This window comes from Bactrocera neohumeralis, chromosome 2, assembly GCF_024586455.1.
Source record: "Bactrocera neohumeralis isolate Rockhampton chromosome 2, APGP_CSIRO_Bneo_wtdbg2-racon-allhic-juicebox.fasta_v2, whole genome shotgun sequence".
Lineage (NCBI taxonomy): Eukaryota > Metazoa > Arthropoda > Insecta > Diptera > Tephritidae > Bactrocera > Bactrocera neohumeralis.
The window spans coordinates 88,095,311-88,119,311 of NC_065919.1; the positions used below are offsets into that span (position 1 = coordinate 88,095,311).

Here is a 24,001-nt window from a genome sequence, read left to right on the forward strand (position 1 = left end):
ATTTTTAATATAAATTAAAAAACCGACAACTGAATTTTTATATTAACTGTAAATAACTAACTGTTCTTTGGCCTTAATTGTAATATTAAAATATTATATTTATACTTCTGTATAACCGCTGTATCCTTTACTAGTTTTTTGTTAAGCAAACGCTGTAAAACTGTGCATGAGTCATTTTATGATACTACATACACACGCACATGCTAATCAGATTTTACTGTCTAAGTAAATATAGCCCTTTCAAAATAATTAATCATTTAATTCAATTTCACGTTGTGCACTTTTGCTTAAAGGTCGCATTGAGCGATGACTGCGATGAGCTTTGCGATATATTGCTGTTAATACTTGCTGCTGATGGTGAGGGCGTCACTGGCACATTGTGTGGGGCATTATGTGTATTGTTGTTGCTGCCTGCACTTAAGCTGGCGCAACTGCTAACCCCACTGCTGCCGCTACTCGTTTTGCATATGTTGTTGTTGGGCAGATTATTATTGCTTTTGTGGTTTCCCGTCACCGCTGTTGACGTGTTTTGCGTTGTAGTTCGACTGATATTCTGCACAATCAAATTCAGGCAATCCAAACTGGAACCATTCGCGGCCGACGAATCGAATTCTGTAAAAGAATTTTAATAATGATTTGAAAAATATCCAACACAATAAACAAACTCAATTAAATGTCGACATATATTTGCGTATAAAATACGGTCCCCTTAAATATAGTATCCTCCCTTAACGGGTTACATGGGTTTACGGGTTTCAAAAATCGTTTGTTTTATTATCTTATTAAATCCTACAACATCTCTAGTACATTGCCCTAAAACTTCAAGTTGATCCGAGTAATAGTTTCGGAGATACAACGTTGAGAACCTATGCGCTCGAGGCTATAGGCTAAGTGCGCCGCCTTTAAACGCGTTTTTCTCGAAACTGTGTTTTTGAAGTCGGTTGGCAAGATTTCTCAAGAACTACTCAACCGATATTCATGAAATTTTACACAGGTCGTTGAGATACAATTTTAAAGACTTGAACAAAGGATTTTTTTTCGATTACACCAATTTGAAAAAAATATCGCAAGATTCATTTTTTTTTTTGTAAAAAATTCAATTTTCAGTTTTTTCCTTGGTCCAAGTTCTGAGTTAAGGTTTTAACTAAAACACGTAATTTTTCGCTTGAGATAATCCTGTAAGGAATTATCCTGTTAACTCGAGCGCATTTTTTTCCGAGAGGTTATCGAAAATAGCGTCGAAATGTCCGGGTTTAAAGTATTTTTTTTTTCAAAAATTTCAGAGTTTCTTTGATAATTGTTTAAGTTTTGAGCAATAAAAAATTTTAATAAAATATTTCATTTTTTATATGACAAAAGAATTATTGAAAAAGGACTGTTTTTTATCTGAGGTACCCCCCTAAATAAAAAATGTTGCAATGAAAAATAAAAAAGGACTCAACAAAAAAGAACTCTTGAGTTGCATTATTGAAATGTTGAATTGAAATTCTAAAATTTTATATAATCATTTTCTGATCAGAAATATCCTCAGTTCTTTGTGTCTTTTTTTTAATTTCTTCAGTTGTTAACTTCTTCTGTATATTATGCCATATATTCAAAAACCACAACTACTTTGCAAAACTTTATATAATCATTCTCTGATCAGTTCTTTCAACCACTAATATTATGCTTTGAAATTCGCTTCTCATCATCATCAGTTACGAATACTTGATTCACTATATCTCTACAGTTATTAATGCCAATGACACCCATAAATTTATCAGTGTTTTAGGTGTATTTGCATTTACTTCCAATGGCAACAAAGTGTAATTTAACCGATAAGTAAACATATATACATACATATATGTAGAGAGGTATTTTACTTTCGCCTCGATCGTAACACCTGTTGTGCCTTATCTAAAATCAATGACAAATTTTTTAGTGAAATAAAATAGAAAAAAATCACCGAGTCTAGTACAGGGTGAGACAACTCGTAGTTACTAGTCAATAAATTCAAAAATATTTTAAATTCGAAATTTTTTGTTCACTAAAGATAACTGTTAAGCTGGATACACTCTCCATCAAAACCCCAGACAATATCTAATATATTTATATCTCCTTTTTCAAAAATTATGCCAAAGCATAGTTTATCATAACTCAACAATATTTTTTGATAGAGTTGAAGCTTATTCAATATAAAAAAAAAAGACAAGAAAGAACGTTAACTTCGGATACCGACCGCAGCTATAATGCCGTTGACAAATACAAAAGGTTCTCTACGAAAACTTGAATCTATTGCTATAGAAATTTCAAGGGTTAAAAGGCATTTCCGACCCTATCATCAATCAAGTGCTACCATAAAATGTGAACTGTAGTAAAATACCGCAAAATGTTAAAACTTAGTGCAATCTTGTTGAACTTTGAAGTCATAAAATAATGGTCAATCAGATTTTATCAGCATCAGGCGCAAATCCACTGTCGCTTTTTTTTTAAGTTTGTATTTTTACCCTGAACAGGGTATATTAAGTTTGTCACGAAGTTTGTAACACCCAGAACGAATCGTCGGAGACCCTATAAAGTATATATATAAATGATCAGTATGTCGAGCTGAGTCGATTTAAATATATACGAATTTCTAGTTTTTAAGATATCGTTTTGAAATTTTGCAAAATATTTTCTCTTCAAGAAGCTGCTCATTTGTCGGAACGGCCGATATCGGGCCACTATAACATATGCTGCCATACAAACTGAACGATCGGAATCAAGTTCTTGTAGGGAACTTTCACATTTGTCAAGATATATTCACGAAATACAGATTAATTTCAGATCGGTTAACTAAATAGCTACCATACAAACTGAACGATCGGAATCAAGTTCTTGTATCAACTTTCACATTTGACAAGATATATTCACGAAACTTGATATATGTTATTTTCTAAGGCAACAATGTAATCTCTAAAAAACTTGTTTAGAACGGATTACTATAGCATATAGCTTCCATACAAACTGAACACATAGTTTAACAGAAATGCACCTGTGAAGGTATTTAGCTTTGCAACCGAAGTTAACGTTTTTTTGTTAAAACTAAATTTTAATTTTAGGATATATGATTGCTTTTCTATTTTTGCATATAAACAAAAGAGTGAAGGCATTTGCCGTTTTATAGACCATACATAATTAATACCTGTGAAAATGCCGAATCTGTCCAAATCATTGTGGAAAAAATTTAACTTCTGTCGCAAATACGCACCTGAATACGAGTTCTGCAAATAGAAAAGAGAAAACAGTCAATATAAAACATTAGTGATTTTTTTAGGTAAACATACTTCTTCTTCTCACTTTTTGGCGTAGTATAAACATATTTACATATATAAAATTACTAAGTCTATATTTAAGCCTATAACCCATAGATCTCGAACGCCAGCCCTAGTGGCACATAACTTTCTATTAGCTAAATCTACATAGCACTGCACGAACGTTTGCCTCTACGATTTTGTCTGCGTTTTTGTCGGCGAGTGACAATGCAAATGACAACGTCAAAAGTTTAGGCGTCTGTGTTGTTGTCATTAGGAAACATGGCCTAATGATTGGGTTGGCAACAATGTGCACAAATTGTTGTCATTGCGCGAATTGTTTTGTGATATATACATACATACGTAAATACATAACAAGTAGCGTTGCAGCAAACATGCAGCAGCTCCTAGTGCCACCCTTTTTCGGTCTATAGCAGCACTAACAACAACAATTTGCATTAAAGCAATTAAAATGCAATGAACCTCAAAGGCTAATTATGTTGAACCGGCGAGATCGCGAGTCCAAGGGAGCACAGACACCCATCAGACTGACACGAACAACTTGCAAATTGTTGCCATTGTTTAGACGGTTGCAACAAGCGTAATTAGGGGAACCGAAAAATAAGCATTCTAATTCAATAATTAGTATAAGAGCTGAGAATAATGAAAACAAAAAGTATTTAATGCGTGGCTAAGAAAGTTATTTTAGTTTTTTGGTGACACACAACCGATTTCCACCAGCATATTATACCCACTACGAACATACATATACTTATATATGAAACAAGTGAATTTTTTTGGAGTTTAGAGAGTAATCCTCGTAAGCTGTACTTTAGAGTGCATTAGCAATGGGCTTAACGAACACCAAAATCGCTTAAAATCAGGGAAAGAAAGACACAGTTATTGTAGTTATTGTATAATATTTGGTTAAGGGGTACATGGGTTTACAGGTTTCCAAAAATCTTTTTTTTTATTGTCATATTAAATTCTACAACAACTCTAGATTATTGTCCAAAACTTTCAAGTTGATCCGAGTAATAGTTTCTGAGCAACAGCCTTGAGAACTTGTGCGCTCGAGGCTGGCAAGGCTAAGTTCGCCGTCTTTATATGCGTTTTTCTCGAAACTGTGTTTTTGAAGTCGGTTGGCAAGATTTCTCGAGAACTACTCATTCGTTCTTCACGAAATTTTACACAGATCTTTGAGATTCAATTCTCAAAGTTTTTGACGCAGGATTTTTTTCCATTACAGCTATTTGTAAAAAATGTCGCGAAATTTTCCGTGAAATTTTAATTTTTTTGTAAAAATGTCTGCCAAAAATCCAATTTTCAGCTTTTTTCCTTCGTACAAGTTATAAGTTAAGGTTTTAAGGGGGTATTCTAGTCTAGAATTTTGAAAAAATCGATTTTTTTTTGCATATTCTTAAAGACTGGACCTTTGAGAATATATTCCTCAAAGGAATTTTTAAAATTCCTATTAGTTACCGACTTATAGCTATTTTAGTGACGCAGCGTGCAAACCGGCTCTGCCGCATGAAAATCTTTAATCGCGTTTTTCTCGAAACTACTATTTTCAACACTTCTGACATGATTTCTCAAGTTCTAATGAACCGATTAAATTGAAATTTGGTGTGGACCTTCTTTATATATCTCTCTAAGGTTGGAACTAGGATTATTAAAAAATTTTGATTTTTACTATTTTTAAAAAAATTTTGATCTTTGCCAAAAAACGGGCAAAAAATTCAAACAGTCGCCATTTACTGAAAATTTTTTTTTTATTTATCCTAGTTCAGACGATAGCGGCATTTGTACTGATTAAAATTTTTTTTTTTTTTTCAGATCACCCAAAGTATTGGAATCGTGTCAGGAAGGGCGCACCCTTATTTTCAACCCCCGCCACCACGCCGCAATTAATCAAATTATCACAATTTTTTTTTTTTTTTTTTTTTTGTATTCTTAAAATATCAATAAATATCTGATAAAAAATTGGATAGTAAAAATGTTCTTAGTTTTTTTTTTTATTGGACTTTAAAAAATGCCGTTAAATAGCATTTCTAGACTAGAATACCCCCTTAACTAAAATACGTATTCTTTCACTTTAGATGATCCTGTAAGGAGTTATCCTGCCAACGCGGGCGCATCTTTTTCCACCGGAACGGCGTCGAAATGGCCGAGTTTAAAATATTTTTTTCTAAAAATTTCAGAATTTCTTTGTTTATAATGTATGTTTGTAACAATAAAAAATCTGATAAAATATTTCATTTTTTATATCAGAAAAAAATTGTTGAAAAAAGCCGTTTTTTAACCGAGGAAGCCCCGGTAACAAAGCAGTAAACAAATTGTTGTCCCCTAAAGTTTTTGAGTCATACGTTGTAAGGTTTTCCATAAGTTCTATGCATAAAATGGCAATGTGTACTCTTAACAGACGCAATTTTTTGAAAGAAGAATAAATGATAAGTTTACTGAATCGTTTCTTATTCGCGTGTTCTGGTGAAGAGCTCGGCCAACACTGAAAGAACTGATTGAAATCTACAACAATAACATGGGTACTTTTTCTACATATTTTATCACTGATAATATTTAAATTTTTGAGTCATCGTATAGCTTGTAGACATACAAATATTTACAGGGGTTTTTTTCTTTTTATACATTTGTTTTCTTAACTTTACAAATGTCGGCTTATCAGTATTTCTGAATTGGTCAGAATGTGTGAAAAGATTGGAGGGAATCAATCATCAATTATCTACCAGACCAACACAATCACTTTATGGGAGAACTGCTATGAGAAAAACAGGCGAATTGTTTTCATCCATTTGATTTACCCAAAGTTTTCAATTCCGAAGTGTACTGTGCGGCTTGTGTATCATATGCACTGCACTTATTAGTAATTAAAATAATTTGGCTTAATTTCTGCACGCTTTGCGCTGAAGAACTTTGGCATACCCAGACGATATGACAACCGCATAAACATTCGCACGACTTGCTGCGCGTTCTTATACTATAAGTATGTATATAGGGTTGTATATTTGCATATAGAGGCATCAGCTAAATAGATTTACGCACTTTCATAAAGTGAGAATGGAGATCTATGCATAAAATGATAAACTAAACTCTATTTTTGGCATTTCATTGTGTACGAGTCCTATTTGTGTAAATTCGAGACAAAGTGCTCTTTCCGGCGACCATAAATCTGCGCCATTGAAATGTTGTCTATGAATTCTGGGTGGTTCGCGGCTTGAGTGCTGGAGCCGCAACCCCAAGCACACACGTCTACCGGCTCTCCGGCTACTTTTTATTGCAGCGAATATGTGTGCACTTTGTAAGCCCCACTGCTGGCTACACCCGGCTATATAGACGCCGCTGCGAGTTGACTTACATAATCCCGCTGCCACATGCGGATATTTATACTGTCGCAGATGCTTTAATTGCATTATAATGCACAAGTGACTTTTTTAGTGCTGCCGTAAATGTTCACAGGCACAAATAGCGCATATATGCGGTATGTGGGTATGTGTGAGGGCACATGCAGCCGCTCAACAAGTGCATTAACAGCTTGGAGCTGCGTTCGCGCACATTAAAGGATCGCATGGCTGCACATGTGGTTCGGACTTTTTCAGAACGCACTTTTTCTTTTATGTGTTTTTGTTTTTCCAAATTCTTCAATGAATTTACAAATGGACTTTTATAAAACCATTCATCATGTTGGGCTTTCTGTCAGTGTTATCGTGCGCTTAACTTCCTTAGTTTACAGACGCATGATTAATATTTAATTTCTTATTTAAGATGGGTATGTTCGACAAAGTTGGTTGATATAAATTTAAATATGCCTCGGAAGGATTATTGGGATGTCATTTATTTAATGACAACGAAGAAATGTACAAGAGATGAACTAAGCGCAGCTCTTCCATTTTTTCTTTGGAATTTCACATCGTCATTGATAAAATCCTCATGCCCTAAGGACAAACCTACTATGCTTTCGCGTACTTATTTCACGACTTTTGAATTTTAATTATTTTTTCGAACTCAAATACAAACAGCGTAATAGTAATATAAAACAGAAATCAATTCAAAATGTCAATTTTCATGAAGATATACAAATAATACAGTCTAAAAAAAAGTTTTCTATACAAATTCTTGATTTTGATCGGTGAGTTTATATGGCAACTAGATTCTGCATTAGTCCGATCCGAAACCTGATAGTGATTCACTGAAAACGTGTCGTCCATCTATAACAACATGATTGAACTGGTTACGAACTTTTCGATCCGGAGACAGCCAGGTAGCTTGATGAATTTTCTTGTGCAGGAACTAGTACTACGGACAACCATATTTCGGGCCCCTGCGAAGTCGATCAGTCTCAACCTATTTGGAGAGGTTTCGCCAAGGGGGTTGAATTTTCCGACTGATGCAACAAAGATGCCTTCTCTGCCCAACCTAGCGTTAAAGTTCACAAGCGCATTTTTACATCTTGGCGAAGGCAGTTGTCAAATTAGTGTTATTTTGAAATTTTTTGCTGTGATGCGGATTTTGGCTAGACGCTCATCCACCGAGATGAACGCCACGACTCGACGACTGAGTCTTTCTCCCACCACGAATTGCTGTTGTTCCTTAGCATTGGGAGTGGGTTCTACGTGGCGGGTCCCAAACTCAGCACACAACCTCGCGGAATGAGCCATATAAAGCTTTATACACATTTATATAGCTACACAGCCGAACCTCTGGTGAACAGACGCTGCAATTAGACTTCAACGAACACTTTAACCGAATATGTCGGAATGGCTCTCCTGAAGCTTCCTCTCTTTTAGCCGTGACCCAAGGCTCCACACGAGTTGGCTTTCGCATCTTACACAAGGGTTACTGACGTTTCCCGAGTGCGCGGCGGGAACGTAAGAGTAGAAATTTGGTATAGTTCTACGACTGCAACTGCTTACGCGGAAGCATAACTAGATCTTATTACAATCTGTAATGTTTCCTTGGGCAATAATTTTATATAATTTTTTAAGTAAAAAAGTTTCTCATACAATAAGTGCGATCTGTTCAGTCTGTTTGTTGCACACAATAGCTATAGTTGTAAGGTCTGAAAAATTTGTTCAGAAATTAGAGCTAATTTGTCAATCAAAAAAGTTTCCCATACAACAATTTAATTTTGATCGGTCAGTTTGTATGTCAGCTATATTCTATAATGAGCCAATACAATGGTTCCAACAAATCAGCAGCTTCTTTGTGATATCAATAACTCAAAACTGAAGGACTACAGATCACTTGCGAGTACCATAAACAAATACAGAGAGAGGGAGAGATAGTTATACAGGCAGTGATGTTGAGGTGGTATTTGGCATCTAATCTTGCGACAAAAAACCTGAAAGTAGAGTTTGCTGCCAGTTGGCGACTCTACTCAAGGCAAAGCTTGAACGTATTTCTGTCATGAAAATAGACCAATCATAAAATCGATCAGTCGTTCGAAGGCAATCAATATGACTCTTCGCTACCCGAATGGGTACAATTGCACTTCATAAATAAGAAAAGAAGTGGATCGAAGCATCTAACGCTGATATTAGCGCGACTTATAAATATACTACTGTTAGTTTTTTATATTTATGAAATGCTTTCCAAATTCTAGATACTCAAACTCAATCATGTACCAAATCCTTGCACTTAAAAATCTCAAATTAGTATCAGCAAAACCATTGAAATTGCTTTCAAAATTTAAATTCAATGCAAGAAATACATTATAGCTCATAATTCCATAAATGAAAATCTAAATCCTTAAGTAATTTGGACGACCCCAAATGAATGCTTCGTTGCAGAATGCATTTCACTCTGGCGATATGCCAAAATTCAATCAAAATCATAAAACCGAAACCATTACACTCGTATATGAATCCAAATGCGTGGACCCCTTCGGTTTCATTAGTGTTTCACCCTCCCAGTATTTGCACGCGGAATCAAACGTTTTATGGTAAATTAGCGAATTTGTACATTTTCTAATCTGAACACCAACATCCACTTTGGCAACGCATAGGAAGTCATATGCGGCACGGGACCACGGGCTGTCGTTAGCGAGCGAATTCATGGAGAGCCAGCAATCGCTCAAGCATTCATTTGCTGCTGATTTCATTGTAGTGGAAATTTCTTCTAGTTTTTACACACGAGTGAGGCAATCTTGTGCTGCTTTGTAGGTAAAGTTCCCGTTTTTTTTTTACTTTTGGTGCCGTTACTTAACATGTATTCCTTGCTGTTGTTTTTTAAGTGCAGTCAACATTGAAAAATTATCACTCAAATGTAATTTGTAAAAGCTTAAGTTGGAAAAGGTGTGAACTGCACTTTGCCGCCCGAAAATAGCTGCTGTGTGTGCGACTCTTACTTTCTTCAGAATTAGCAACATGTTTTAATTGCAAACGATTTGTTCAGCTGTCAAATCGTCAGAGTGTAAATGCCGTCGTGCAACTGCTCGATCAATGAAGTCGTCGGCGTCTAAGAGCGCAACTACTTACAAGCACACGATTGTACACGAGCGCATGCGGCAAGTCAGAATAGGCATCGGCACGTAGGAAACATGCGTTGAGTTTGCTTGTTGTGAAAAGCCCAAGGCGCTCGCAATGTCCCATGCACAGTTACATTTCCATTTTCGGTGTCATGTTTTTCCTGTGCAATTTGTCATTAACACAGTCGCCCAACACGCCCCCGTTTCGGCATTGTCTCCTCACCGTTGCAGCGAGCGAGCAGCCACGCACAAATACACATGCACTATGTACGAGTGCGTTAATGATTGCCGACAGGCGACGCTATGCGGCGCGTTGATATCATCGATATGCTGTCGGGCGCTCAACTGTTTGCCGCAATCAAACAACCCAAAGCGCATTCTATGAATTCCGACACACTAATGTACCTTCGCGCCTATCTTTTGGCCTCCCAAATGAAACTACATACATACATTTACACATAGTGTGCGTAGCACGCGACACAGCCCATTTGCCGTGCATTCATTCAGGTCGCTCTGTGCGATGTAGTAAAATTATTTTGAACCATTTGAATTTGTTAAAATTAATTTACGGCAACGCATTTTTGTCACAAATTTTTATGCTTTATGGGCACTCCATTCGCATGCCATCAAAGGGGAGTGAGACATACACATACACATGTATACAAATGTATGCAGAAAAGCGTGAACTCGGCTCCAAAAGGTAGAAACGCTTGCTTGCGTAAGTAAATCGAGAAATAAACGCCTTAAAATATGCTTCCATAATAATTCAAGTGTTCAAGGGTTAAATCGTTGCATAGGAATGAGATATTACAATTTTCAGTGACTTTCATAGGCAAGGAATAATGCTTACATGTTTAAGGGACTTCGTGATTAAAAGGGGTGAGACGTATTTTTATACCCTGAACAGGGTATATTAAGTTTGTCACGATGTTTGTAACACCCAGAAAGAAGCGTCGGAGACCCTATAAATATATATGTACATATATAAATGATCAGTATGTTGAGCTGAGTCGATTTAACCATGCCCGTCTGTCTGTCTGTCCGTTCGTCCGTCCGTCCGTCTGTATATATACGAACTAGTCCCTCAGTTTTTAAGATATCCTTTTGAAATTTTGCAAACGTAATTTTCTCTTCAAGAAGCTGCTCATTTGTCGGAACGGCCGATATCGGACCACTATAACATATAGCTGACATATAAACTGAACGATCGGAATCAAGTTCTTGTATGGAAAACTTTCACATTTGACAATGTATCTTCACCAAATTTGGTTTAGATTTTTTCTAAAGCAACAATGTAATCTCCGAAGAAATTGGTAAGAAAAAATTGTTCTGAAGATCGGAATACATTTATATGTATCTTCACCATTATAAGGCAACAATGCGAAAAAATTGTTCAGATCGGATTACTAACTGAACACATAGTTACTAAAAGAAATGCACTTGTGAAGGGTAAATTAGCTTCGGTGCAGCCGAAGTTAACGTTTTTTCTTGTTAATTTAAAGCTTTTGAAATATTGAAATTTCTAATAAAATTCTTTTATATAAAGGTAATGGCTACTGCTAAAACATAAATCTGTAGAAATTTGTTCCAGACTGAAAACAGTGTCATGTCGTTAAATAAAAACCTTTTGAGTCAAGGGAGAATAGAATATTCCATAAGTTCGTAAGCTTTGTCTAAGATTGACATTAGTTCGGGCAGTAATTATTTTTTATGATCCCTAAAACTAAAGGGAAATATCACAGATAATTCGATTGGCAAATGAGATGGCTGAGAGAGGACTTTACTTCTATTTCCAATCTTCTTTACAATCTGTATTTGACCGTCGTTTCAAATTAGAATTAAAAGCAACAAAAATTATAGCGTCGAACAATCTAACTAATATAACTGCAATACTAAAAGGACTCGTTAAGGACGAAAACACCGCAAAATTTTTTTCATCCTTAACGCGCGAAAGATATACGACTAGCGAAAACAAAATTATTTATCACACCCAAATACTTGTGTTCTTCGCACCAGTCTCCAATTGAAAACCCAAACATAAGCAAACGAACTGAATTCTGCGCGTACCTTGCTATTATTCTCGTACATATTTGGTATTTAATTTGGTCATTTTATTTAAGCTTAAGCAAGTGAAAAGAGAAGACATGGACGGTTCCAGCTCTGTGCTAAATATTAAAAAACAATATCGAAAACATCGATAAATGCAAAACGGAATAGATTTTGCAAATAACACCATTTACATAAAGATTTAAGACGTTATCAGCAAATTTTATTTGAATACATATGGGCCATTTTAGTGTGGAGCAGAGCCAAAAAACGCTTCAATACTGTTTTCTCGCATTCATCAGCTTTGCTTTCGGTTGAGCTGTCAGCATCCACTCTGCAGGCACCTTAATTCTTTAGCACCCATATATGTAACTAATAGAAAGAGGCTTGAGCTTCCGTGACTTTATTTCGCATATATCCGCAACAGTGAGTTACATATCTCAATGAGAATAAGAGAGCGTGTTTTTCTAATATCGGTGCATCCTAGCGTCTGAACTGGGGTGAAAACTTGACCTAGACCCAATATAACTAACATCAGGATTTTCAAATATCTAGTTGACTTTATTTGCCTTAAAGAAACTCATGAAGCATCGGTTTCTCTTAATAACGTGGAATAATGCCGAAAATAGATAAAATCGGGCTTTATACTTTAACCTCTCAACTTTTGCGACGTAAGCTCGATTTGAAGTTGATATTACGTGATCAACTCATCCTAAATTGAGGTACTTGTATTAATCTGTTTCGATAGATATCCGAAATATGGAATATTTTCGCTACTTAACATACATTGGTAAGTTTGTGTGTGATCGCAAATCAATAGACTACAAATAAAGAGATTAAGAGAAAATAAGAAATATCAAAGAAATACATTCTTAAATATCAATATTTGAAAAGTATTCACACAGCCATTGATTTCTAGCCGAAATAAGCAATCATTGAAGTTGAGCAATAAATAAGGTGCCAACAATTGTAACAAGCGAAAAGAACAAGCGCGGACCGCCCAGGCGTATGGTATGCTCAATGCAAACGCTGGCAAGACGAGCGCTTCGTGCTTTCCCCAGACGTGCGTGTGCGCCTTGCACTGTCACAGAAATGCCTTCATATCTTCATACAAATATATTTATAAGCATATGTACATTATTATTAGTATAGTGTGTTTGTATGTATAGGCGTTTGAATGTCCCGATATCTGGCACAGAAATAATTCATAGTTAAATGCAAACAAAAAATATCGAATTCATAAATAGGCGACACGACGATTATTAAATGTGAACGTCAGCGTAAACATAAATATTTTCCAATTGCTGGATGTTTAAATACTTGTACGATGAGGGAGAGGCGAGGGAGATGTCGGGTGTGTCGGGAGTCCAAATGGGCGGCAGCAAAACAAATTGTTTGCTTTTCCGCATTGACACGAGAAAATTTGGCGGAAAAGCTAGAAAAAAGATTATATGCTCTCACATACATACACACACTTTCACATATAATGTATAGATATTATTTATTTATGCATTCCTGGCTTGTTTATTGTTAATGCAGCCGAAATGTTTGATAAATGCGTTTGTTTCGCAAAACATAAAGCATTTAATTAAAAAAGAAAGCGTTTATAATTTTGAGTCTATTTTCATAAATTTTAGTCATCTTCAAACGTCAGTTTATCGCCTGATTGCAGTTTTCTTTTTGATGCAATATGATCAGCTGAATGGCTGAATGGTCTGTATAAATAAAAAAATTTGATCAATATGGTATTTCTCTAGTATTGAACATCGATTAAGGGGTTTTTCTCGAAATAATGCAACCAGATTCGATACTGAGATATAGTCGATTTGAGATCATTTTATAAGAAAAATCTTCCTCAACGCCAGAAACTTTTTTCAGAAATCCTTCTAGAGATCCGCCACGGGATCCAAAATTTTTCAAAATGAATTGCCGATTATTAAAGACTTCCAGAATATTCTCAAGTTCAAAACTTGTGCGTTCGAGGCTAGCCAGACTAAGTGCGCCATCTTTAAACGCGCTTTTCTCGAAACTGTGTTCTCGAAGTCGGTTGGCACGATTTCTCGAGAACTACTCAACCGATCTTCATGAAATTTTACACAGGTCTTTGGGATACAATTCTTAAAGACTTGGACGAATGATTTTTCCCATTACAATTATTTGAAAAAGATTTTGAGAAATTTTCACTGAAGTTTTAATTTTTTTGAAAAATATCTGCCAAAAATTCAATTTTCAGGTTTTTTTCCTTCATACAAGTTCTAAGTTAAAGTTGTAACTAAAACAAGTATTTTTTCACTTTAGATGATCTTGTAAGGAGTTGTCCTGCCAACGCGAGCGCATCTTTTTTCCGAGGGGTCACCGAAAATAGCGTTGCAATGGCCGGGTTTAAAATATTTTTTTTCCAAAAATTTCAGAATTGCTTTGTAAATAGTGTTTGTTTGTAGCATCAAAAAATTCTTATAAAGTAATTCATTTTTTATATGAGAAAAAATTTGTTTTAAAAGGCCTGTTAGGAAACCCATGTAACCCCTTAAAACACTGAAGATACTCGTCATCCAATCTCATCCCACCAAGTATTATAAAAAGTCATAATTAACTATTTTTTGCTTAAAAGATCAACGTGTATCATCTATTCAACTATTCATCTGCATGTCAGTATTGTAAATTGAAGGAATATTTGTGGTGACAGTCTATCAATTATTTCCCCACTCATTCTATACTCAGGCATACGAAAGCCAGGCAATACAAAGGCCCTCCGCCTCTTTGCTCTTCAGCGAAATGTGCGTGTAAGTAAACAATTGTGTATATTTTTTTTGTTTTCACCAACACTCACACGCACACGTCATTTTAAGAATCAAAATAAAGAACAAAGCAACGTCAACTGAAATTAAGTAACAGAACTTACGACAACCTGACAATAAAGACTTAAAATCTTCACATTATTCGCAGTTCGGCGATGAGCTGATAGGAATCGTAATTCAGTAAACACTAAATAAAAAGACCTCAAATTTAAACATACAAATAAATAAGTTTAGAATAATCCGACAAGCATAACAATTCATTGTAGTCATTCATATACATTTTATTGTTATTATTCGCTTATTTCGTAATGTATTTTATTAGTAAATATCACTCACCAAATAGTCCTGCTGACACGCTTTCCCACTTATGCCTTCGCTAAGACAATCGATCGAACGTGTGGGTGAAGATTCCTAAAATAGAAAAAAGCGACAAAAAGTGGTCGTTTAGAACTTCGTCTGCTTAAAAATAAATTGCCATTGAAAGCTTCGTCGCATTGTGGATTTCCCAACAGCAACGCTTATGGTACATTACCTGCAACAGATCTTCGAGACTCTCAATATACTCGATGGCATTGCGCAGTATTTCAACTTTCGGTAATCTTTGGTTTGGATTCGTCGACGTGCGTCGCTTCAGCACCTCAAAAGCCTCATTTACCTGTAAAAAATTTATTGGCACAAATTACTACTTTTGCTACTCCGCCTAAATATAATTTTTTAGTATAAAGTTCACGTGGATCTGAATTGTAACTGATAGCCCATATTATCAGACTAAAATTTTTGGAAATAAATATTATGTACAAAATGATATTAGAATATACATATATCACATTGCTGTATGTAATTTACAAGAAGCATAGACTAAGAAATTTGGTTTTGGAGAGCGGTTAGCTGAAAAAACATTAGTTCATAACTTCAGGGCCAAAGTATGGGAGACAATGATTATTATGTGAATATAACAAAGCTTATCATACACTTATATTATGACATTAATTATTCATTAATATCGGTCTTTCCATCAACGGTTAACTTCATTGGGTAAATTTGTATATTTCGAGCGAAAAAAATGTCTCCTTGTAAAAGGTGTTTCTGGATAGCACTGCCTTTTTTGTATAAATAATCCGTATTTCCTTTTATAAATTCCTGAAAAATTGTATCTTAAAGCCGGTTTAAATGTTTAACATTATTTTCTTTGCATTATCGAAATGTCAAGTGAAATTACAATTAATAATACTCTGCTGAATTTAAGCGTGATCGTACAAGCCTTGAAGTCTATCCACGTGAAGGACATCCAAAAAGCGCATGAACACCAGATATCATAGCCAAAATACAGGATATGGCTTTGGAAGTTCGTCCATTGATTGAGAGAGACTTAGTAGAGGCTGTACACATCTCATTAGGCAGTGTGAGCCATATTTTAGGTGAAATTTTCGGTTTTAGAAAGCTGTGTGCACAATGGGTGCCATATTCGCTCAGCAACATTTGGAGCATTTTAAAACGGATAAAGTGGATTTTGTGCGTCGATTCATAACTATGGAAGAGACTTTATTCGGAATATTATTGCAACCTTTTGGACGAGTTGAAGGAAAAAAATCGTGAAGAAAGAAACGGTTTGCAGAAGAAAAAAATCGTTTTTCATCAGGACAATTCACCATGTCACAAGAGAATGACTTTAGCCATTGTCATTCCATGAATTAAAGTTGGAATTGTTGGAGCGTCCACCGTATTCACCAGATTTGAGCCCAAGCGACTTCCATTTGTTTCCAGAACTCAAGAAACTTATGCGTAGCAAGCGCTTTTCATCAAATGAAGACGTCATAACGGCTGTTGAAGCTTATTTTGCAGACCTTCCGGATTCTCACTTCAAGGATGGGATCATGAATTGGAGGATCGTTGGTGCAAGTGTTTTAATGTTCAGGGAGATTATACTAAATAATAAAGTGTATTTTGAATCATTTAATTTTCTTATCAAACGACAAAACTTATTGAACAACCTGGTACGGATCACCTAAAACTAAGTGAGGTAGATATAAGTAGGGTTATGTATAAGTATATCATGATCAGGATGACGTTGGATGACCAGAAGTTGAAATTCGGGTGACTGTCTCTCTGTCCGAACGTCCGTGCAGGCAGTAACTTGAGTAAAAATTGAGATACCTCGATAAAACTTGCTGCGCACGTTCCTTTCTCAAAATAATAAGTTTAATGTACATATCTCCTGAACTATTAAAGATACAACAATCAAATTTGTTTAACGCAAATATTATAAGAACCGTTCGACCGACAGTGTGAGAATGGATCGGATGATAACCACGCTCACTCCTCATATAACGGTACTGTTAAAAACTACTAAGTGCGCAATAAATTAAAAATACGCCAGAAACATTAAATTCTGCCCCCGAGATGACATTACAAGACTTTAATGGAGCAGGGTTCAAAATTTTATGATGGGCGTGGTGCCACACACTTTACTACTCTTTGCTACAAATGAATTGAATCGGGTCAATACTTCCCTGAACACCTATCACCTAATATAAAGATTTTCGAACCTCCGAGTGAATATATGTACCTCATATATCGATCAATATAATCTTAATAATATTGAGAGACATTTTTTTACTCATAACATTTGTATATTTGTGCCTAAAATGGGTAAAATTTGTAGAAAACTTAATTTTGCCCCCATATAACTAATAATCTAATATCGGGAATTGTATGTGAGGTACTTTATGAAACCCAGAGGACATTTTTTAGTATAAGGCATGTTCATGGTATGCGGTAAAAATAGATAAAACCGGGTCGATACTTAACATATAGTTTTAGCAGCACCTGAAGATTTACAAAATACAAGAGTATTATTATCACAAAGATTCTCGTAATTAATTTGTCAAAAACAAAATTATTCAATTTTTGTATTAGCAGAGCTACTTTCTTCAGCGCCTAAGCGTTCGAAAATAAGGCGACATCGTAATTATGGGACCAATCTTTCTAGCCTTACATTGAGGCACTAAATCACAACAAAGTAGCTGCAACAGTAATTAAACGCGCACATAATTCACCTTAAAACAAGCATTAAATTCAAATAATAAAATTAACATAATTGCCGCAACACTAAAGACACTTTCGTATTAGTAAAGCCTTTCCCACAGATGCACAAACGCTTACACACACACACACTTACACACAGAGGGGAATATTTAAGGTTTCGGATAATTTCTTGCTTTATTGCCGAAACTCTCCCTTTCATAAATGATGGAGAAATTTCCCCCTTCACCATTTGTTGTATTTTTATGTTTATCCGAACGAGTTGCCCAATTTGTTTTACATTTCCTTTAGCTTGTTTGCAGCGTTTTCAGCGCTTGAAAGCAAAATCCATTAATTCATAAACGATGGAAATTAACGGGTTCATTCCGTTCCACGCGCTCCACTGTTTATTGAGAACTTGTGGAGGTATTTCGGCGCAGTAAGTACTTTCATAAAAGCGCATGTTGTTGTTGGCTCTATTTTATTACTCTTGTGGTGACTCGTAAAACTTTTAACTGTACATTTGGAAAATCGCTGGCAGGAGCTTTACTCATTTGCGGTGCTCCCACATGAGCCGCCCGCCTCGCTAGTTTACGTGTGTATGTGTGTGTGTGCGTTTGCTTTGCGGTGACAAGCACCGCCAATGCGGTTTAATGCATTTCTATAATTGCCTCAATTGCAATGCACTACTTAGGCTGGCATGCGCATCTCTTTACTGGCGCAAATAATTTGACAACATTGTAGCCGATTTTTCAAATTCACATAAATATAGCGTTTGTGTGTGTGCGTGTGTTATGGCTCAATAAATGAAGTGCTGAAAAGTTGATGCGCTGCAAATTTTCATTAAATGTCGCGCTGACTTTATCACCCAAAAACAACGATTTCTATTTAGAAAATTGTGTATTCGTTTACAAAAACACATAAGCACACAGACGTACATACATATTCGTATGTGAAAGTTTATTATAGGCTTTTATACAGTGACATAAAGTCCATATATCTCTACAAGTCTTGAACTATGCTAAATTAAATGCTTTAACTAAATAAATTTGGACTAATCAGAACAATTTGCGCTTTTAATTAGCTCGACAAATTCCCATGGTTCCCAGGTTCTCTATTGTGAATTAATAACAAAATATTCTAGAAAATTATATAATAAAAGGGTTATGCAGATTTAATTTAACTGGATAATATTCGACCGGATAGACGACGTCCAGCACGCGGTGAAGAAAATATAGCAGCCGCAGCAACCCGGACTGACGTATGGAACGACTTCACGCATTTTACGTCGAGATCTTAAATCGAAAACGAACAAAATACAGCTTGTGCAAGAGCTACAACCGCTCGACCTTCCCAAGCGACATAGCTTCCCTATATGGGTTCTTGAAAAGTTCCAAGAAGATTCGACGTTTCCGAGCCACATTTTTTTGGCTCAAAGGGTATGAAAACAAGGAAAATTACCACATTTCTGGACGAAAAACAAGAGCTGACATTTCATTCGAAAAAAACAATGGTTTGGTGTGGTTAGTGGGCCGGAGGAATTATCGGTCCATATTTCTTCAAAAATGATGCCGTAGAGAACGTTACCGTCAATAGCGACCGTTATCGTGCCATGATAACCGACTATTTCATGTCTGAAATTAAAGCTTGTGATCTCGGCAAAATTTGGTTTTAACAAGACGGGGCCACTTCCCACACATTGCATCAATTAATGGATTTATTAAGAGAACGGTGAGCAGATAATTTCACGCTTTGAGCCGGTGGATTGGTCACCAATGATATCAATCCTGCTTCAAGCTTTGGAGCAAAACATCACGAGTGTGATTCGCCAATTACTAGTTGAAATGCTCGAACGAGTTACTGAAAATTGGACTCAACGGTTGGACCATCAAGACACACAGCAATCTTCAATAAATAAATGCCAAATAATGTTCTTCAAAGTCGGTGGAGAGGTCATTCTGGGCGACCTTCGACTCTTCAACTGATGAAATTATTAAAAAACAATTAAATCGTCAGGAAATGTTAGAGAGATGGTAAGAGAGTAGGATTGTGACCGAATTTAGAGCCAAAAATGCAATGAGTACCAACACTCAACCACCGTATTCACCCGATTTGGCTCAGTGTGATTTTTTACAATTTCCGGGTACTTTCTTGCCACAATATAAACTCAATCTTAAACATATTCCATTCGTTGAATTTTGCTCTAAAAACTCGATTTCTGTTGTTCCCTTTTCACTTGGAACTTCCCCCAGCGGAAGCAGGGAATGAAACGCAGATTTCTCGGGGAAATTACGCAATAAAAGGTAATAACTTATTCCAAGTTATTGAATTTCTTTTTTTATTTTTTTTTTAATCACTAAAAACTTTTTAATAATAATTCAGTTTTAAATTTTTAGATAAAAGCTGAGATAATTCTGAGCGGTCGACAGAAGATTACTTATTTTCGCCTTTAATGTTATGAAAACAGTACAGTTATCACCTCAATTACATCGGTTACAGGACATCTGTCTCTATTTTACAAGGTGTAGTATTCTTAAAAACTCTATCCAGCACTTACCTTCCTCAAGCGGCGACGTTCCCGCAGTGTTGCTGCTTTTCTGCGATCCACTGACACATTCTTCTTTTTGCAGGCCTTGCAGGCCCACGTCAGACACGGGCGCGATGTCTGAGCCGATGAACAAACCAGTGGCGCCAAAACATGCTCTTCCGAGCTTAAACTATTCTCATCATAATCCGTAAAGATTGGTGACGGTGTCAAATCGGGCTTATCGCTCTCACGCGAAATGGAATAATTACACGCAGGACCGTTATCCGCCAGAAAAGCAGTTGCCGCTACCCGATTGGTGGTGTCTCCACCAAAGTTCAAACCGACTCCAATACCGACGGCGGCGCCATAACGGCTGAAGAGTGTATGTAAATGTTGCTGGTGTGAATGTTGTTGTTTCTGACAATGCTGCTGATGTTGCTGCAGATGTTGGGTAGTTGCGCGTTGCTGATGCGTTAGCGATATCTGTTGTTGACCCTGAAGCACAGACGCATGTGGAAACGCGGTATGTTGGGCGAAGCTGCTGAATTCCTGCTTAATGCTGATGCGTTCCATGTTTGCCGAATTTGAAATACACTTATTTTTGTTTAGAAGAGAAATAGAGCTGGAGTTCGTTGATGGCACTGCACTCGAATTGTACTTCGTCATTACAATAAAAACAAAACTCGAAAATTTTATCTTAATTCAAATAAATAAAACTATAAATTCTTTTGGTTAATACTTGTTGGCACTTTTTAAACAATTTATCATAGAGCACGAGTCAACACTTTCACAAATTCTACACTAATTAGTACTTGATAACATTGCTGGCAAAGCGTAGGAGCCCTTTCGGCGGCCCAGTGTCACCTTGTGCCCGCGCGTTTTTCTTATTCATACGCGTCGATCTTCAAATTCGTTCTTCCGATACGCAAATTCGCTCCGACAACGACGGCATCCACGACACTTTTAGTTGACAAAATTTCAAAATTTTCATTTCTCATTCGCTTGGCGTTGAGTTGTTGTGTCTCGAGATCGAGCGACGCTCTGTCTTTTCATGTAGTCAAACACATTTGTACCATGTGTCCCTGCGTTGATGTCTTTTTTGTGTTTCTTTTTGAGTACTACACTCAAGATGCTGAGGAGCTGTAGTGTTTTCGAGTGGTATCTATTTATAAATCGCCGCGTTATTAGACATCTTCTAATATGACAAAGTGTAGGATTCGAGCCAATGCAGTTAGGCCACGCCTACTTTTTCAGAAATACTAAATACTAAGGCGTATTGATGTTTATACGTGTGCAATTAGAGTGTAAGTATTTAGAAGAATATTATGTCTTTTACTAAATATTTGCATAGATTTTGAGTGGAAACTCGGTGGTCTTCCATGAGATTTCAATGAATGAAAATTTTTGTAAAATGGTGGACAATTTAGATGAAGGTCGAAGAGTTTAATATTTAATTCAGAAGATCAAGAAATAAGCAGAGCAAAAACAAAACAATAAGTAGAATGCAAAGACATTGGTTCCGCCAGACTATTATGGGGATTTGCTTTTTGGATCTAAAACTTTATTTGGAAAGAACTATAACCCTGTTCATTTGGTATAATACGATGTTGGATACCTAACACATATTTTAAAGATAAATTATTTAGGTGAATCTTCTCAGAATATTTCCCTTAACACATTTTTACGAAGACTTATCGAAAAGTATGAGGAAATTATATTTTTAAGCAGAAGTGAGACTTCTTCAGTAATAACCTATTTCACCGGCAAAATTCTCTTATTGACGAGGAGAATGAGGACTTTATGTTCATAACATAGTTCGAGAAGAACTTATTAAGGGTCAGACTTTAGTTAACTAGAATGGCATAAGAATGAACATCTCAAATCATATTAAAATGCGGAATATATATGCAAAAGGTCAATTTCGAAAGTAATCAAAATAATTTTCCCATTATGATTATAAATATTTCTTCACTTCAACTCATACTGAATATCATTTTCATTCGTTCGTCCAAATCACTATATTTCAGTCTTACATTTTTATAAGACAGCGCCATTTTTGAGTTCGAATATGCCATTTCTTTGCACTCGGCGTGTTGTTTTCAACAGAACAGGCTGATCATCATCAGGAAAGGTAGGCAGACTAATAAACCGGAATACTTCAAGTGGTATAATACCAAAATCCACCCTATATTGACCCACACAAGCATTTCGACAACTAAAAAGCGATGCAATAAATCGTTCAGTTCTGATCAATGTGCCGCCAAAATTTGTTTTGACAAAAACCCATCCGACGCCATTTATTCACGCATCACAACAATCTTCTTTCCAATAACTCACGACCGAGCAGAAGGCGCACAGGCAAGCATGCACTCGAAAGTATGTGTATTTGTGCAAGCAGCGACTTCTCTGAGCTTCGCCTGTTGTAAGGGCACCTGTGGAATCGCTGACGCATTACGCCTTAACATACCTAGCCCCAATCGCTGCCGCTGCTTCGATTTTTTCTCGTTGTTTGTGTAATAATTTTTACTTCGAATAAATTAAGAAAACAAAAAAGGTAATGTGACATTTTTAATGGAGCCAGCGACGGCAACTGAATGCCAGCGTTTCCGTTCCTCCAACATCCGTCAACATGATGCATAGCGGCTCTACGCCCCTGGCCCCTCACAACAGCACCCACCACCGCCCGCGCAAAGCAATCAGTTGTGGGAGTGTTGCCCACACACACACACACACCCAACTACCTAGAAGAATATACATTTCTTCCTAATAATAAGTTGGTGGATATTTATGCGCGAATGGATGTGTCTGCCGCACACTTACCGTTACACACGCGCTCATTCAAATTGAGACACTCAACCGCAACGAAAATCTCCGTGTCTGAAAATAATTTGTTTATTTATCGTTGCTCAAACAAAAAATATATCTTTGGAAATCGCCTTTAAATCTTTTCGAATCGAATTGTAAATCTTTTCAACTTTGCGACGATTTTCGGTGCATCATAGCTTTCGTTTGGTGTGCGTTGTTGCTGTTTTTGCATTTCGTTATCTCTGTCACATAAATTCCAAATGGTCGTGATAAATGTTTTGTTTTGATTGTGACAAAGTTTTTGAAAATTTCGCCCGCTGAGGAATTGGAAGAAGGAAAGAAAGTACTGAATATTTTTAATAAAAGCTAAAGGACCATAGAAGTATAAATAATTCTTTTTGGTTGGCAATTTCAAAGGTAAAATAACATATTCAGATATAGCTCCTACTAATTATGTTAAACTTTAATTACACTGATCAACAAAATTTTGTAACAAAAAAAGTAAGCAGTACTTTCGAAACATCTAACTAACCTCTCTACAAAATCATACGTATATTGATTTGATTAGGACTAATTTCCGTGTTCCGCACTTATCAGTAAAGTTTAATATTAATCGTCTTTTCCTTATTATTTTCTAATTCAGTGCTTCCGTTTTTAGAAAAGTGGCTGTATTTTGTGTTTGCTGAGTGGCGTGATTCTTAAAAAGTGTCAAGAAAGTGTAAAAATGATCCTGACAAGTTCTGTTACATTTGTGGTGAGTTAACTTTTGCATCTCAACGAAGAAATTTAACACATTTAATAAAAAGATTGTATGAAAGTTATTTCGGTTTTCCTGTTGGACAGCAAGATAAATTGTGGGTTCCACACATCTGTTGTGTTATGTGTGTAGGACTTCTTACGGGTTGGGAAAAAAGATCTCGATTTATGCCTTTCGGAATTCCGATGATTTGGATGGAGCCGACAGACCATTCAACTAATTGTTATTTTTGTCTGACTAATACAAAAGGCATTACAATTAAAACTAAAAAACAAATTAAGTTTCCTGATGTGT

General features: G+C 36.2%; 1 protein-coding gene across 1 annotated transcript; it reads right to left on the reverse strand.

The window, feature by feature from the left end:
* Positions 1-50: 50 nt before the first annotated feature.
* Positions 51-21,093, reverse strand: LOC126761950 (myogenic-determination protein). The gene is made up of 5 exons (XM_050478395.1): positions 20,176-21,093; positions 15,130-15,252; positions 14,934-15,008; positions 3,164-3,242; positions 51-612 (listed from the first exon to the last, which is right to left on the reverse strand). Exons 1-5 carry the CDS (start codon positions 20,809-20,811, stop codon positions 269-271), a joined length of 1,257 nt encoding a protein of 418 aa, XP_050334352.1. The 5' UTR covers positions 20,812-21,093; the 3' UTR covers positions 51-268.
* Positions 21,094-24,001: the final 2,908 nt, after the last annotated feature.